This window comes from Somniosus microcephalus, chromosome 4 (assembly GCF_052327205.1).
Source record: "Somniosus microcephalus isolate GS21.2 chromosome 4, FLI_Smic_1.0, whole genome shotgun sequence".
Taxonomy (NCBI): Eukaryota; Metazoa; Chordata; class Chondrichthyes; order Squaliformes; family Somniosidae; genus Somniosus; species Somniosus microcephalus.
The window spans coordinates 154637925-154652533 of NC_140990.1; the positions used below are offsets into that span (position 1 = coordinate 154637925).

General features: G+C 50.8%; 1 protein-coding gene across 3 annotated transcripts in view; it reads left to right on the forward strand.

Annotated features, from left to right (window-relative positions):
- Positions 1-14609, forward strand: part of lss (lanosterol synthase (2,3-oxidosqualene-lanosterol cyclase)) — a 117671-nt gene that overhangs the window by 73015 nt on the left and 30047 nt on the right. For all 3 annotated transcript variants that reach the window (XM_085985364.1, XM_085985362.1, XM_085985363.1), the window contains 3 exons: positions 7-57; positions 12753-12902; positions 14314-14410. In XM_085985364.1, the coding sequence (XP_085841490.1) occupies positions 7-57; positions 12753-12902; positions 14314-14410 (298 nt within the window). The remainder of the gene's footprint in view (positions 1-6; positions 58-12752; positions 12903-14313; positions 14411-14609) is intronic.

The following is a 14609-nucleotide window of genomic DNA, read 5'->3' on the forward strand; positions in this document are numbered from 1 at the left end:
TTTCAGGTCCAAGACAATCCTCCTGATTATGACAAGTATTACCGTCAGATGAATAAGGTGATTGGTCTCCAGATCATGAGTCACAAACTCAAACTTTCCCTGCCATGTTTTGTTATACCCAAAGTGCCTTGCGGTTTGAGGTTTGTCCTGCAGTTACATTTGGGTCACTGTGGGTAATGATTTTGCTTTGCCTTCATTTTAAACAGTGTGTGGTCTCTCTCCTTAGACGTCAGAGCACTGGCAGTGAACAACAGTTTATATTTTTATGGCACACTTGTGTACTGGTCTCGCTAGATGTGCTCCTATCTAGTTATCCAGCAAGTTAAACACTTATTCAAATAATTCCTCGAGAAGCCGGTTTGCTGTTTTGAAGCTTTACTTGAACAAATTTGTGATACTGTAAACAAAGAAAAAGTATGTTTTGTACATAGAACTGAGTACTGTACGTTAGATGTTACATAAGATATAAACATATTTATAACAATAGAATAGACTAATTGTATACTAACTAACATTTGAGCTGGACTTCTGTAAATACCAACTAATAACTTTTTATAAACAAGGTATTGTCAAATACTACACTGACAAAGTTGCTATCATGTTAACAAACAAGGATACTCACAGATATTGCGTCTGGCCTAGCATATGAGATGAGATGGCATAAGATTGAGATTCTCACATGGAATTCTCCATTACTCAGTAAGCTTCTTTCTGGGAAACTACATCCGGGGTCAAACAGGAAGAAAGGTCAAATGAACTCTGCTGCATACTAACACTGCTATATGATAACTACCACCAGAGGGTGCTATCTGCATGTAATAAGTCCAGAACAACTTGTGTAAGAAATTGACCGAGTGCTTTAATAGGTGGAGATTGAGCACACCATAAGGATTAGGGGGAGAGGTGGAGATTGAGCGCACCGTAAGGATTAGGGGGAGAGGTGGAGATTGAGCACACCGTAACGATTAGGGGGAGAGGTGGAGATTGAGCACACCGTAAGGAGTAGGGGGAGAGGTGGAGATTGAGCACACCGTAAGGATTATGGGGAGAGGCGGAGATTGAGCGCACCGTAAGGAGTAGGGGGAGAGGTGGAGATTGAGCGCACCGTAAGGATTAAGGGGAGAGGCGGAGATTGAGCACACCGTAAGGATTAGGGGGAGAGGTGGAGATTGAGCACGGATTCGTTAAGGGAAGATCGTGTCTGACAAACTTGATTGAATTTTTTGAGGAGGTAACAAGGAGGGTAGATGAGGGTAATATATATGGACTTTAGCAAGGCTTTTGATAAGGTTCCACATGGCAGACTGGTCACAAAGTTAAAAGCCCATGGGATCCAGGGCAAAGTATCAAGTTGGATTCAAAACTGGCTCGGAGACAGGAAGCAGAGGGAAATGGTTGATGGGTGTTTTTGTGACTGGAAGGCTGTTTCCAGTGGGGTTCCGCAGGGCTCAGTACTAGGTCCCTTGCTTTTTGTGGTATAAACGACCTTGACTTGAATATAGAGGGTATGATTAAGAAGTTTGCAGATGATACTAAAATTGGCTGTGTGGTTGATACTGAAGAAGGAAGCTGTAGATTGCAGGAAGATATCAATAAATCGGTCAGGTGGGCAGAACAGTGGCAAATGGAATTCAATCCGGAGACGTGTGAGGTAATGCATTTCGAGAGAGCTAACAAGGAAAGGGAATACACATTAAATGGTAGGACACTGAGTAGTGTAGAGGAACAAAGGGACCTTGGAGTGCATGTCCACAGATCCCCGAAGGTAGCAGGCCAGGTAGATAAGGTGATTAAGAAGGCATACGGAATGCTTGCCTTTATTAGCCGTGGCATAGAATACAAGAGCAGGGGGGTTATGCTTCAACTGTATAAAACACTAGTTAGGCCTCAGCTAGAGTACTGTGTGCCGTTCTGGTCACCACATTACAGGAAAGATGTGATTGCACTAGAGAGGGTACAGAGGAGATTTACAAGGATGTTGCCGGGAGTAGAGAATCTTAGCTATGAGGAAAGACTGGATAGGCTGGGTCTGTTTTCCTTGGAACAGAGGAGGCTGAGGGGAGACCTTATTGAGGTGTATAAAATTATGAGGTGCATAGATAATGTGGATAGAAATGACCTATTTCCCTTAGCAGAGGGGTCAAAAACCAGGGGACATAGATTTAAAGTAATAGGTGGAAGGTTTAGAGGGGATTTGAGGGGAAATTTCTTCACCCAGAGGGTTGTGGGGGTTGGAACTCACTGCCTGAAAGGGTGGTAGAGGCAGGAACCCTAACCACATTTAAAAAGTACTTGGATGTACACTTGGGATGCTCTAACCTGCAGGGATACGGATCAAGAGCTGGGAAGTGGGATTAGGCTGGATAGCTCTTTGTTGGCTGGTGCGGACACGATGGGCCGAAATGGTCTCCTTCCGTGCTGTAACTTTCTATGAATCTATGAGCATACTATAAGGATTAAGGGGAGAGGTGGAGATTGAGCGCACCATCAGTAGGGGGAGAGGTGGAGATTGAGCGCACCGTAAGGATTAGGGGGAGGGGTGGAGATTGAGCTCACCGTAAGGATTAGGGGGAGGGGTGGAGATTGAGCTCACCGTAAGGATTAGGGGGAGGGGTGGAGATTGAGCTCACCGTAAGGATTAGGGGGAGGGGTGGAGATTGAGCTCACCATAAGGATTAGGGGGAGGGGTGGAGATTGAGCGCACCGTAAGGATTGGGGGGGGTGGAGATTGAGCTCACCGTAAGGATTAGGGGGAGGGGTGGAGATTGAGCTCACCGTAAGGATTGGGGGGAGGGGTGGAGATTGAGCGCACCGTAAGGATGAGGTGGAGATTGAGCGCACCGTAAGGATTAGGGGGAGGGGTGGAGATTGAGCGCACTGTAAGGATTAGGGGGAGGGTTGGAGATTGAGCGCACCGTAAGGATTAGGGGGAGGGGTGGAGATTGAGCGCACCGTAAGGATTAGGGGGAGGGGTGGAGATTGAGCGCACTGTAAGGATTAGGGGGAGGGGTGGAGATTGAGCGCACCGTAAGGATTAGGGGGAGGGGTGGAGATTGAGCTCACCGTAAGGATTAGGGGGAGGGGTGGAGATTGAGCACACTGTAAGGATTAGGGGGAGGGGTGGAGATTGAGCGCACCGTAAGGATTAGGGGGAGGGGTGGAGATTGAGCGCACCGTAAGGATTAGGGGGAGGGGTGGAGATTGAGTGCACCGTCAGTAGGGGGAGGGGTGGAGATTGAGCGCACTGTAAGGATTAGGGGGAGGGGTGGAGATTGAGCGCACCGTAAGGATTAGGGGGAGGGGTGGAGATTGAGCGCACTGTAAGGATTAGGGGGAGGGGTGGAGATTGAGCACACCGTAAGGATTAGGGGGAGGGGTGGAGATTGAACTCACCGTAAGGATCAGGGGGAGGGGTGGAGATTGAGCGCACCGTAAAGATCAGGGGGAGGGGTGGAGATTGAGCACACTAAGGATTAGGGGGAGGGGTGGAGATTGAGCGCACCGTAAGGATGAGGTGGAGATTGAGCGCACCGTAAGGATTAGGGGGAGGGGTGGAGATTGAGCGCACCGTAAGGATTAGGGGGAGGGGTGGAGATTGAGCGCACCATCAGTAGGGGGAGAGGTGGAGATTGAGCGCACCGTCAGTAGGGGGAGAGGTGGAGATTGAGCGCACCGTCAGTAGGGGGAGAGGTGGAGATTGAGCGCACCGTCAGTAGGGGGAGGGGTGGAGATTGAGCGCACCGTCAGTAGGGGGAGGGGTGGAGATTGAGCGCACTGTAAGGATTAGGGGGAGAGGTGGAGATTGAGCGCACCGTAAGGATTAGGGGGAGGGGTGGAGATTGAGCGCACCGTAACGATTAGGGGGAGAGGTGGAGATTGAGCGCACCGTCAGTAGGGGGAGGGGTGGAGATTGAGCGCACTGTAAGGATTAGGGGGAGGGGTGGAGATTGAGCGCACCGTAAGGATCGGGGAGGGGTGGAGATTGAGCGCACCGTAAGGATTAGGGGGAGGGGTGGAGATTGAGCACACCGTAAGGATTAGGGGGAGGGGTGGAGATTGAGCGCACCGTAAGGATTAGGGGGAGGGGTGGAGATTGAGCGCACCGTAAGGATTAGGGGGAGGGGTGGAGATTGAGCGCACCGTAAGGATTAGGGGGAGGGGTGGAGATTGAGCGCACTGTCAGTAGGGGGAGGGGTGGAGATTGAGCGCACCGTAAGGATTAGGGGGAGGGGTGGAGATTGAGCTCACCGTAAGGATTAGGGGGAGGGGTGGAGATTGAGCGCACTGTAAGGATTAGGGGGAGGGGTGGAGATTGAGCGCACCGTAAGGATTAGGGGGAGGGGTGGAGATTGAGCGCACTGTAAGGATTAGGGGGAGGGGTGGAGATTGAGCGCACCGTAAGGATTAGGGGGAGGGGTGGAGATTGAGCGCACCGTAAGGATTAGGGGGAGGGGTGGAGATTGAGCGCACTAAGGATTAGGGGGAGGGGTGGAGATTGAGCGCACTGTAAGGATTAGGGGGAGGGGTGGAGATTGAGCGCACCGTAAGGATTAGGGGGAGGGGTGGAGATTGAGCGCACTGTAAGGATTAGGGGGAGGGGTGGAGATTGAGCTCACCGTAAGGATTAGGGGGAGGGGTGGAGATTGAGCGCACTAAGGATTAGGGGGAGGGGTGGAGATTGAGCTCACCGTAAGGATTAGGGGGAGGGGTGGAGATTGAGCTCACCGTAAGGATTAGGGGGAGGGGTGGAGATTGAGCGCACTGTAAGGATTAGGGGGAGGGGTGGAGATTGAGCGCACTGTAAGGATTAGGGGGAGGGGTGGAGATTGAGCGCACCGTAAGGATTAGGGGGAGGGGTGGAGATTGAGCTCACCGTAAGGATTAGGGGGAGGGGTGGAGATTGAGTGCACCGTAAGGATTAGGGGGAGGGGTGGAGATTGAGTGCACCGTAAGGATTAGGGGGAGGGGTGGAGATTGAGTGCACCGTAAGGATCGGGGAGGGGTGGAGATTGAGCGCACCGTCAGTAGGGGGAGAGGTGGAGACTGAGCGCACTAAGTATTAAGGGGAGGGAGAGGGCTGCACAGACCAAAGGAATGAGTTTCTTGGAGATTTTTTGAAAGCTCACTGAGGGTGAGCAGCCAGGGAAGTTGGAGTCAGCACCAAAGCTGCTGGCAAAAGCCCAAGAGATGCCTTCTGTTTTGCTGACTTTGAGCGATAGGAAACTACAACTCATCCAGGACTTGATGCCAGACGGGCAAGTGGATAATAACAGCTCTATAGTCAATGATGGTGGAGGATATGCTTATTCGTTCCTGGGATGTGGGCATTGCTGGCAAGGCCAGCATTTATTGCCCATCCCTAATTGCCCTTGAGAAGGTGGTGAGCTGCTGCCTTGAACCGCTGCAGTCCCTGTGGTGAAGGTCCTCCCACAGTGCTGTTAGAGAGGGCGTTCCAGGATTTTGACCTAGCGACGATGAAGGAACGATGATATATTTCCAAGTCAGGATGGTGTGTAACTTGGAGTGATGGTGTTCCCATGCACTGCTCCCCTTGTCCTTCTAGGTGGTGGAGGTCGGGGGTTTTGGGAGGTGCTGTCGAAGAAGCCTTGTCGAGTTGCTGAAATGCATCTTGTAGATGGTACACACTGCAGCCACGGTGCGCCGGTGGTGGAGGGAGTGAGTGTTTAAGGTGGTGGATGGGGTGCCAATTCAGCGGATGGCCTGGATGGTGTCGAGCTTCTTGAGTGTTGTTGGGGCTGCACTCATCCAGGCAAGTGGAGAGTATTCCATCACACTCCTTACTTGTGCCTTGTAGATGGTAAAAAGGCTTTGGGGAGTCAGGAGGTGAGACACTCGCCGCAGAATACCTAGCCTCTGACCTGCTCTTGTAGCTACAGTATTTATGTGGCTGGTCCAGTTAAGTTTTTGGTCAATGGGACCCCCAGGATGGTTGATGATGGATTCGGCGATGGTAATACCATTGAATGTCAAGGCGAGGCGGTTAGACTCTCTCCTGTTGGAGATAGTCATTGCCTGGCTTGGGGTGATTGATACTGAGGGATAAGCATGTAAATGTTAATAGAAGGAAATCTCCTCCACCATCAAAGCAATGATAGTGCCTTGGGGTACATCAACGATGACTGTGTAGGGATCGACTGTGTAGGGACTACAAAAAAAATGGCGGTGCGCACGGACGCAGTGGCTTTGTCTCTCCCGAGACTGAGCGTTTTCACCTTCCTTCTGAGTCTCTTCTGGACTCTGCTGATACGGGAATTGAGGGCAGACCTACTGTACAGCCGGCAGACACTCCTCGACATCGGGGTCGACTGCGTGCGGCTCACACTCGGCGACATCGATCTGCCTCCCGACATCGCCCGACCCCCTGGACCAGCGTGGCGTCCTTCCCCAGCCGGAAGTCGGCGCAGACCGCGCAGGGAACGCAAGCAGAAGCGGGGTAAGAGGGCAGGTATCCAAAACAGGCTGAAGAGGGCCCCACACAAACCCTCCCTCCCAAGTATTTTCCTGGCCAACGTCAGGTCACTAGAAAACAAAATGGATGAGATCAAACTTGATCTCTCCTCACAGAAAAGGACAAAGGAATGCTGCGCCATGATCTTCACAGAGACCTGGTTGAACAACGGCATCTCTGACACCACCATCCAACTAGAAGGACGCACGGTCTTCTGCGCCGACAGAACTGCAGACTCCGGTAAGAGCAAGGGAGGCGGTTTGTGCATTTACACTAACAATGCCTGGTGCACTAACACGGACATAATCGATAGATCCTGCTCGGCTGATTTGGAATTCCTCATGGTAAGGTGCAGACCCTTCTACCTGCCTCGGGAATTCACGGCTGTTATCATCACTGCGGTCTACATCCCACCACACGCTAATGCCAAACTAGCACTGAAGGACCTCTACAGGGCCATCAGCAAACAACAAACTGCGCACCCAGACGGAGCTTTTATCGTCGCGGGGGACTTCAATCACATAAACCTAAAAACTGTACTACCGAAATTCCACCAGAATGTCTCCTGCCCCACAAGAGGGGAGAACACACTGGATCAAGTCTGCACGAGCATTGTAGACGCTTATAAGGCCATTCCCTGCCCCCACCTTGGGAAGTCTGACCACCTCTCCCTGTTTCTAGCCCCGGCATACAAACCGCTCATCAAAAGAGTGAGAACATCAGTGAGATCAGTGAAAGTATGGCCAGAGGGGGCAGTCTCGGAGCTTCAGGATTGCTTCGAACGCACTGATTGGGGCATGTTTGCCCATAATGACATCGAGGAATATGCATCCACAGTGCTATTCTACATTAACAGCTGCGTCGAGGTCGTCACGACCCATAAAAATATCAGGACATACCCCAACCAGAAACCCTGGATGAACGGAGAGGTCCGCTCGCTGTTGAAAGCACGCGACGCAGCATTTAAATCTGGCGACGCGGCGGCTTACAGTGCAGCTAGGACCAACCTAAAAAAGGGTATCAGGACTGCCAAAAGGAAACAGACACTGCGGATAGAAGATCATTTCCACAACAACTCGGACCCCCGGCGCATGTGGCAAGGCATCCAGTCCATCACTGACTACAAGGGCAAAAACACCAGCCCCCCGGTTAGCGATGCCTCCCTTCCGGAGGAGCTTAACAACTTCTACGCTCGCTTCGACAGGGACAACAGGGAGCCGGCTACCAAAGCCTTGCCACCCCCGGAAGACCAGGTGCTCACTCTGTCGACCTCCGACGTAAGGGGTGTTCTACGCGGAGTGAACACACGAAAGGCTGCTGGACCGGATAGCATCCCTGGACGGGTACTCGAGGAATGTGTTGATCAGCTGGCTGATGCCTTCACCGCCATCTTCAATCTGTCATTGGCCCAGGCAGTAGTCCCTACATGCTTCAAGACCGCTACCATTATTCCTGTGCCAAAACAAACGGCTGTGACGTGCCTGAACGACTATCGACCTGTCGCACTCACACCCATCGTAATGAAGTGTTTCGAGAGACTGGTCCTGGCTCGCATCAAAGCCAGTGTTCCCGCCTCTCTTGACCAACACCAGTTTGCCTATCGTGCAAACAGATCAACGGAGGATGCAATCACAACTGCCCTACACTCGGCACTGAATCACTTAGATGGTAAAGAGACCTACATCAGAATGCTGTTCATAGACTACAGCTCAGCATTCAACACTATCGTCCCCAACAAGCTGGCCACCAAACTCCAAACTCTTGGCCTGAACACTTCCCTCTGCAACTGGACCCTGGACTTCCTAACAAACAGACCCCAGTCTGTCAAATTAGGTAACCACACCTCCCCCCCCCCCCCCCCCCCCGACCCTGAACATGGGGGCCCAACAAGGATGTGTACTGAGCCCACTCCTCTACTCCCTCTTCACCCACGACTGTGTGGCTGTTCATGGTTCCAACACCATCATCAAGTTTGCGGATGATACCACGGTAGTAGGCCAGATCACCAACAACGATGAGTCAGCCTACAGGGAGGAGGTCCAGCATCTCGTGAAGTGGTGCGCCGATAACAACCTGGCCCTGAACATCAAGAAAACCAAAGAAATCATTGTGGACTTCAGGAAGTCTAAAGGCGGAAGTCACACCCCCATCCACATCAATGGGGCTGTGGTGGAAAGGGTGGACAGCTTTAAGTTCCTCGGAGTCCACATCACGGAAGACCTCTCCTGGTCCCTCAATACCTCCTCTCTGGTGAAGAAGGCCCAGCAGCGCCTATATTTCCTAAGGAGGCTGAAGGGATGTAACCTGTCACCCCGATCCTCTCTAACTTTTACCGCTGCACAATAGAGAGCATCCTGACGAACTGTATCACAGTATGGTATGGCAGTTGTAGCTACTATGACCGGAAAGCCCTGCAGCGGGTAGTCAAAACTGCCCAACGCATTACCGGCACCCGGCTACCGATCGTAGAGCACATATACCAGAAACGCTGTTTACGGAGGTCACGGTCCATCATCAAAGACCCTACCCACCCCAGCCACAGTCTGTTCGCCCTCCTGCCATCTGGGAGACGCTACAGATGCATTTGCACCCGTACGACCAGATTTAGGAACAGCTGCTTTCCCAGGGCTGTCATCCGACTGAACTCCACAAATAAACTCTAAAGCCTGCACATCTGCCGATGCACTTTATTATGGTTATGTTTATGTTAATGTATTACAAGCCAAAAGTATGTTGAATGTTTAAATGTCTTAATCTAAATGTACACTCTCGGGAGCCGCAAGCCTACATTTCGTTGTACTGCACTTGTGCACTAACAATGACAATAAAAGTTGATTTGATTTGATTTTGGATGGGAAGAGAAACAGTTTGAAAAGATGCAGGGGTAAAAATTGGTTAGCGCCCCCACGGCTGATTTTCCCAGGTAGCGCCTGGGGCGTCCCTCTTGGGGCGCTGCGAGCTAATGTTGCGGCACTATGTGCCGCGGTACTGCAGGCCTTCCTCCCCTTATTAAAGGGGAAGGGCCTGGCGCAGCACGTCCCGGCGCCCAGCTGGGCCACCAGGGATCGGGAGTGGCGGCAAACGAGCCCTGCACTCGAGGAGTGCTGGGCTCATTGAGAGCAGCCAGCACCCCACGGGGGGAGGGGGGGCTTCACGGAGGCCGGGGGGTGCAGGTGCTGGCAGGCGGCCAGCAACAAAAATGGCTGCCCACCACCTCCCCTTTAACTAGTGCCATCCCGGCCGCAGGTAGGCCCCCCTGACCCCATCGGACATGGCATCCGGCAGTAAGTCGGGGGGGGGGGGTTGCCACCCAGTATTACAGCCGGGGCGTTGCGCACGGCGATGACGTCATCGGCGGTGGCGTCACGCCATGCGGCGCCACCGCTAACCTCCCGCTGAATTTCGTTGGAGGCGTTAGCGGCGACGCGCCCAGGTGTTAGTTGATTTGCGCCCCGTTAGTGCCCTAAGGGCACTAACGGAGGCGCAGAAACAACCAAATTTAGCCCCCGCAGTGTCTGCAATAACACAGGTTAGAGTGAAACCATGAGAAAGCAGAATTGTGGAGATTGACCATGGAGGAGAATGGAGCAGTCAACTATGTCAAATAGAGCTGAGGGACGAAGGAGGACCGGAGCCAGCAAATACCTCATTAGTGACTTTGTTCAGGTTGCCTCATTACTGGCTAGAAACCAGATTGAGGGGAACTCCCAGGGAGTGCTGGAGAGGTGAGCATGTAGTGGGGCGGCAATGCTGCATTCAAGGGTTTTTGATAAAACGGACAGATTGGAGATAGGGTGATCGTTTATGAAGTTAGAAGGTGGGCCTTTAAGGAAGGGGGATGATTATTTTAAAAGGATGGGAACAACACACAAAGAAAAGGAGAGGTTGGCCATGTCAATGAGTGTAGAGTTGAAAAGAGGGAGTTGGATGGTTAGGAGCCGAGTTGGAAAGGGTTCAAGAGCAAAGGTGCTGAGTTTCATGGAGGAAATGGGGAAAAAGCTGCAGAACACAAAGGAAAGTAGAGGGGGGGGTGGTCACAAAAATTGAGGGAGATGAGAAGGTACTGGTGAGACATAAGTGGCTGAACAAAGCCTCAATTTTCAAAACATGAGCTTCTTCCATCTAGAATCAGATATGGGGATGCAAGGAAGGGAGGTTGGAGAAGGTAGCTAATGGTCAGGTTAAGGACTTTGGGATCAATATTGAATTCCAGGGTGACCCTGAAATACTAAGGATGTGTATGCAGAGAGAGAAAAGTATTGCATGCTATTGTCAGGACAGGCAGGCCAGCCAAACAGCACATGCACTCATCCAATCCACAAGCTTAAGAACAACAAGGTAGTGATGGGGGTGGAGAGACTATCGGTCTAATGGGGGCAAGCCCCCATGAAGATGGATGCAAGGCAGTCATCGTAGAGAATGACAGAAGCACCTCTGTTATGGTGGATGAGAGGAAAGGGAGTTGAGCAAGCACTGATAAAGAAATTGGGTGGTAATGTTTTTGGGGGCAGAAGGCGAGAGTAGAGGGGCTTGAAGTGGGCAGGGGTGAAATAGGTGAAGTACTTGGAGTTGGCTATGTTGCTGATCATTACCTGGAGCCGCCGAGGCCTTGTGAAAATGAGCTGTTGTATCTGTGGGAATGATGGGGTGGGAAACTGCCTTAGCCTTGTTACATGGACGTGAGGTTGAGGGTGGGAGAGCAGAGAAATGGCCGGAGACTGAGGAAGGAGTACTGAAGTACTATTAAAGTCTGACCATAGGTAGAGTGAGAACAAAAGGGAAGAAAGGCACTGGGTGAATAATGTCTCGAGTGTTAGCATTGTCACGTCCTCTGCCATGTTCCCATAAATGACTCCATGGCTGAAAAGACACTGGAAACATCGTAGGCTGTCACAGCAATGATGCAAGGGCATCATGGGACGCAGTTTGGAGTGCATTTATGTAAGATGTGTGGATAGTTTCACCCAAGAGGACTTTAACCAAATCTTGTAGCTATGCCAGTGATTATTGACCTGAAAATGGAGTGACCCAGCTCCTGACATCCAGGGCAGCTCAAAGCCAGGACTCTTGCAGGAACTGTATTCCACTGCAGGTGAAGTATATGGGGCTGTGGCAGCTATTAAATGCTATGTAGGGGCTTGTCTTGTGCCAGTCTAGAAATGGTCACTTGTGACATTTCATTGGGTTTAAGCAGAACTATTGAATGGGCTTCTATGGCATTCCAGTGAAGAACAGAGTTGCATTTTTTAAAGCTTATTAATTAAAACAAGAGTGCCCAAGTTATTTTACTTCAGGGTGTATACGTAAACTTTTATGTCCACGTTACCAGTAATTTGCATGCATCTCAAGCTGTGGCTACTAATGGCGTTGTGATTACAATTCTCCACAACAGTACTAAGTAGAGTCCTTTCTAAACCTCCAGATGTGCAAAAGTCAAACAGTGCAAAAGTCAAACAGGACAAACCAGTTACGTACTGTAGTTAGAAACAGTTGCCTTGGCTTTGTGGGCTATTTATAGCTTGCTGGCTGTATGGACATCCCAGAATTAAAGCAGTAATGCGAATGAATAAATGTTTAATTTATGTAACTAATTTTAGTTAGTAATGTTCCCACTGTGAGCTTTAACTCAATACATGAAAGCAGCAACCTCTTTGCCCCCTCCACTCAAGCCTTTGCGTGTGATCCTGTGCATTCTGTCGTAGTTGGCACTACGGGAATGAGCCAGCCTCACCTGAAATGATGCAAGGTGAGGGCACCTATAAAACAGCTTGAAATGTTACATGAGTCCTAGCAGATTTAATAATTGACCCATTTGGATGATCAATTGTGAGGAAGTTACTGGGATCTACCATTGGGGTCAGAGTGACTAAACACTTGGACAGGTATCAGCTGATCAAGGAGAGTCTGCATGGATTTGTAAAGTGTCTGACTAATCTAGTTCAAGGTCACTAACGTGGATAATGGAGTGTCTGTGGATCTTGCTTATATAGACTTCCAGAAGGCATTTCACAAGAGATTATTAGCAAAAATAAGAGCAAACAGAACTGGAGGTAACCTTGTGATGTGGGTTGGTAGTTGGTTGGGAGGTAGGAGACAGAGAGCAGGGATAAAGGGTTTGTTCTCTGATTGGTAGGATGTGACAAATGGTGTAATACTCCCTGTTCCTATGACCACTCCAACGGGTTTCTTGCTGCAGTAGTTCAGCCATCAGACAGCTGCCCCCCCCCCCCCCATCCAACACAGAGTAAGTGCTCATTGTAACTTTACTGGTGCTGTGTTGCAGGGCGGTTTCTCATTCAGTACCCGTGACTGTGGCTGGATTGTGGCAGATTGTACAGCAGAAGGCTTGAAGTCTGCAATGTTGCTGCAGGAGAAGTGTCCCTTCATAACAGAGCACATCTCTGAGGAGCGACTGTTTGATGCTGTCAATGTGGTAAGCAGGGGATGTCAAGTGGAAAAGGCACTACACACAAAGAATGATGGAATTACACACACATTTCCATTGCCCCCCTTTCCCCAACAAGTGGCTCAGGGATTATCTACTAAACAAGGAGGGCATATTACACATGGAGCAGTGGGAGTAACTAGTGAATGGGGGTTGTGAGTTGCTGAGCGGGGATTATCTGCCCTAGAGCCAGTAGGAACCCAACCATTACTACACTCAAGGCAGAAGCATTGCCAGAATAACGAACAATGAGCTTAGAGTATTGTGGGTGTAATGGGCACAGCAGTGTAGTGACTGTGGTCCTCCGTGACACACCCGCAGTGTAGTGACTGTGGTCACTGACACACCCGCAGTGTAGTGACTGTGGTCACTGACACACCCGCAGTGTAGTGACTGTGGTCACTGATACACCCGCAGTGTAGTGACTGTGGTCCTCCGTGACACACCCGCAGTGTAGTGACTGTGGTCACTGATACACCCGCAGAGTAGTGACCGTGGTCCTCCGTGACACACCCGCAGTGTAGTGACTGTGGTCCTCCGTGACACACCCGCAGTGTAGTGACTGTGGTCACTGATACACCCACAGAGTAGTGACCGTGGTCCTCACTGACGCACCCGCAGTGCAGTGACCGCGGCCACTGGCACACCCGCAGCGCAGTGGCCGCGGGCACACCCGCAGTGCAGTGACCGCGGGCGCACCCGCAGCGCAGTGACCGCGGCCACTGGCACACCCGCAGTGCAGTGGCCGCGGGCACACCCGCAGTGCAGTGGCCGCGGGCACACCCGCAGTGCAGTGGCCGCGGGCACACCCGCAGTGCAGTGACCGCGGCCACTGGCACACCCGCAGTGCAGTGGCCGCGGGCACACCCGCAGTGCAGTGGCCGCGGGCACACCCGCAGATGTGAGTTCAAATCTCACCACGAAATTATGAAATGAATTCAATAAATAGATCGCAGAAAAAAATGACCATAATGGCTGTTAAATGTATGAAAACCCAACTGGTTCCTTAATGTCCACATCCTACCCCAGTCCCACACTACTATATGGTTGACTCTTAATACCCTCTAAGTTCATCATTCAGTTGTAAAAAAAAATATTGCAACCATACTGGAAGTACCATTGCCACAAGGACTGCAGCAGTTCAAGGAGACCCATCACCTCAGGGCAACTGCAGGGGTCAATAAATTCAACATTGTTTAAGTCCCAAGAACTAAACAAGGTGCGTGGTCTGTCATTGTTAACGAGTTTAACGGGGCTTATTTCACAGCATTCTTAGTTTATGATTTTTTTCCCTTTCCTTAACATCCAAAAAGGGAGATACATATTTTCAGGTTTGTTTCATTCCAGGGAAGTTGGGGGACAAACTGCACCTTACCTGATCCCTCTCTTCCCATTGCAGCTGCTCAGTATGAGAAACCCTGACGGTGGATTTGCCACGTACGAAACAAAGCGTGGGGGACGACTGCTGGAGCTTCTGAACCCATCAGAGGTTTTTGGCAAGTTTCTTCCATTTAAAAAAAAAAAGTTGTTTTTATTTAAGTAAATAATCTTTCTTCATTCTCGAGCAGGCCAATTCTCCATACAGTAAGTGCCGATACCGATCTCTGGAGTGTCCTTTGAACACCGTCCTCCTTTAAGATGCTCCTTAAAACCTACCTCTTCGACCGAGCTTTTGGTCATCTGCCCTAACATATC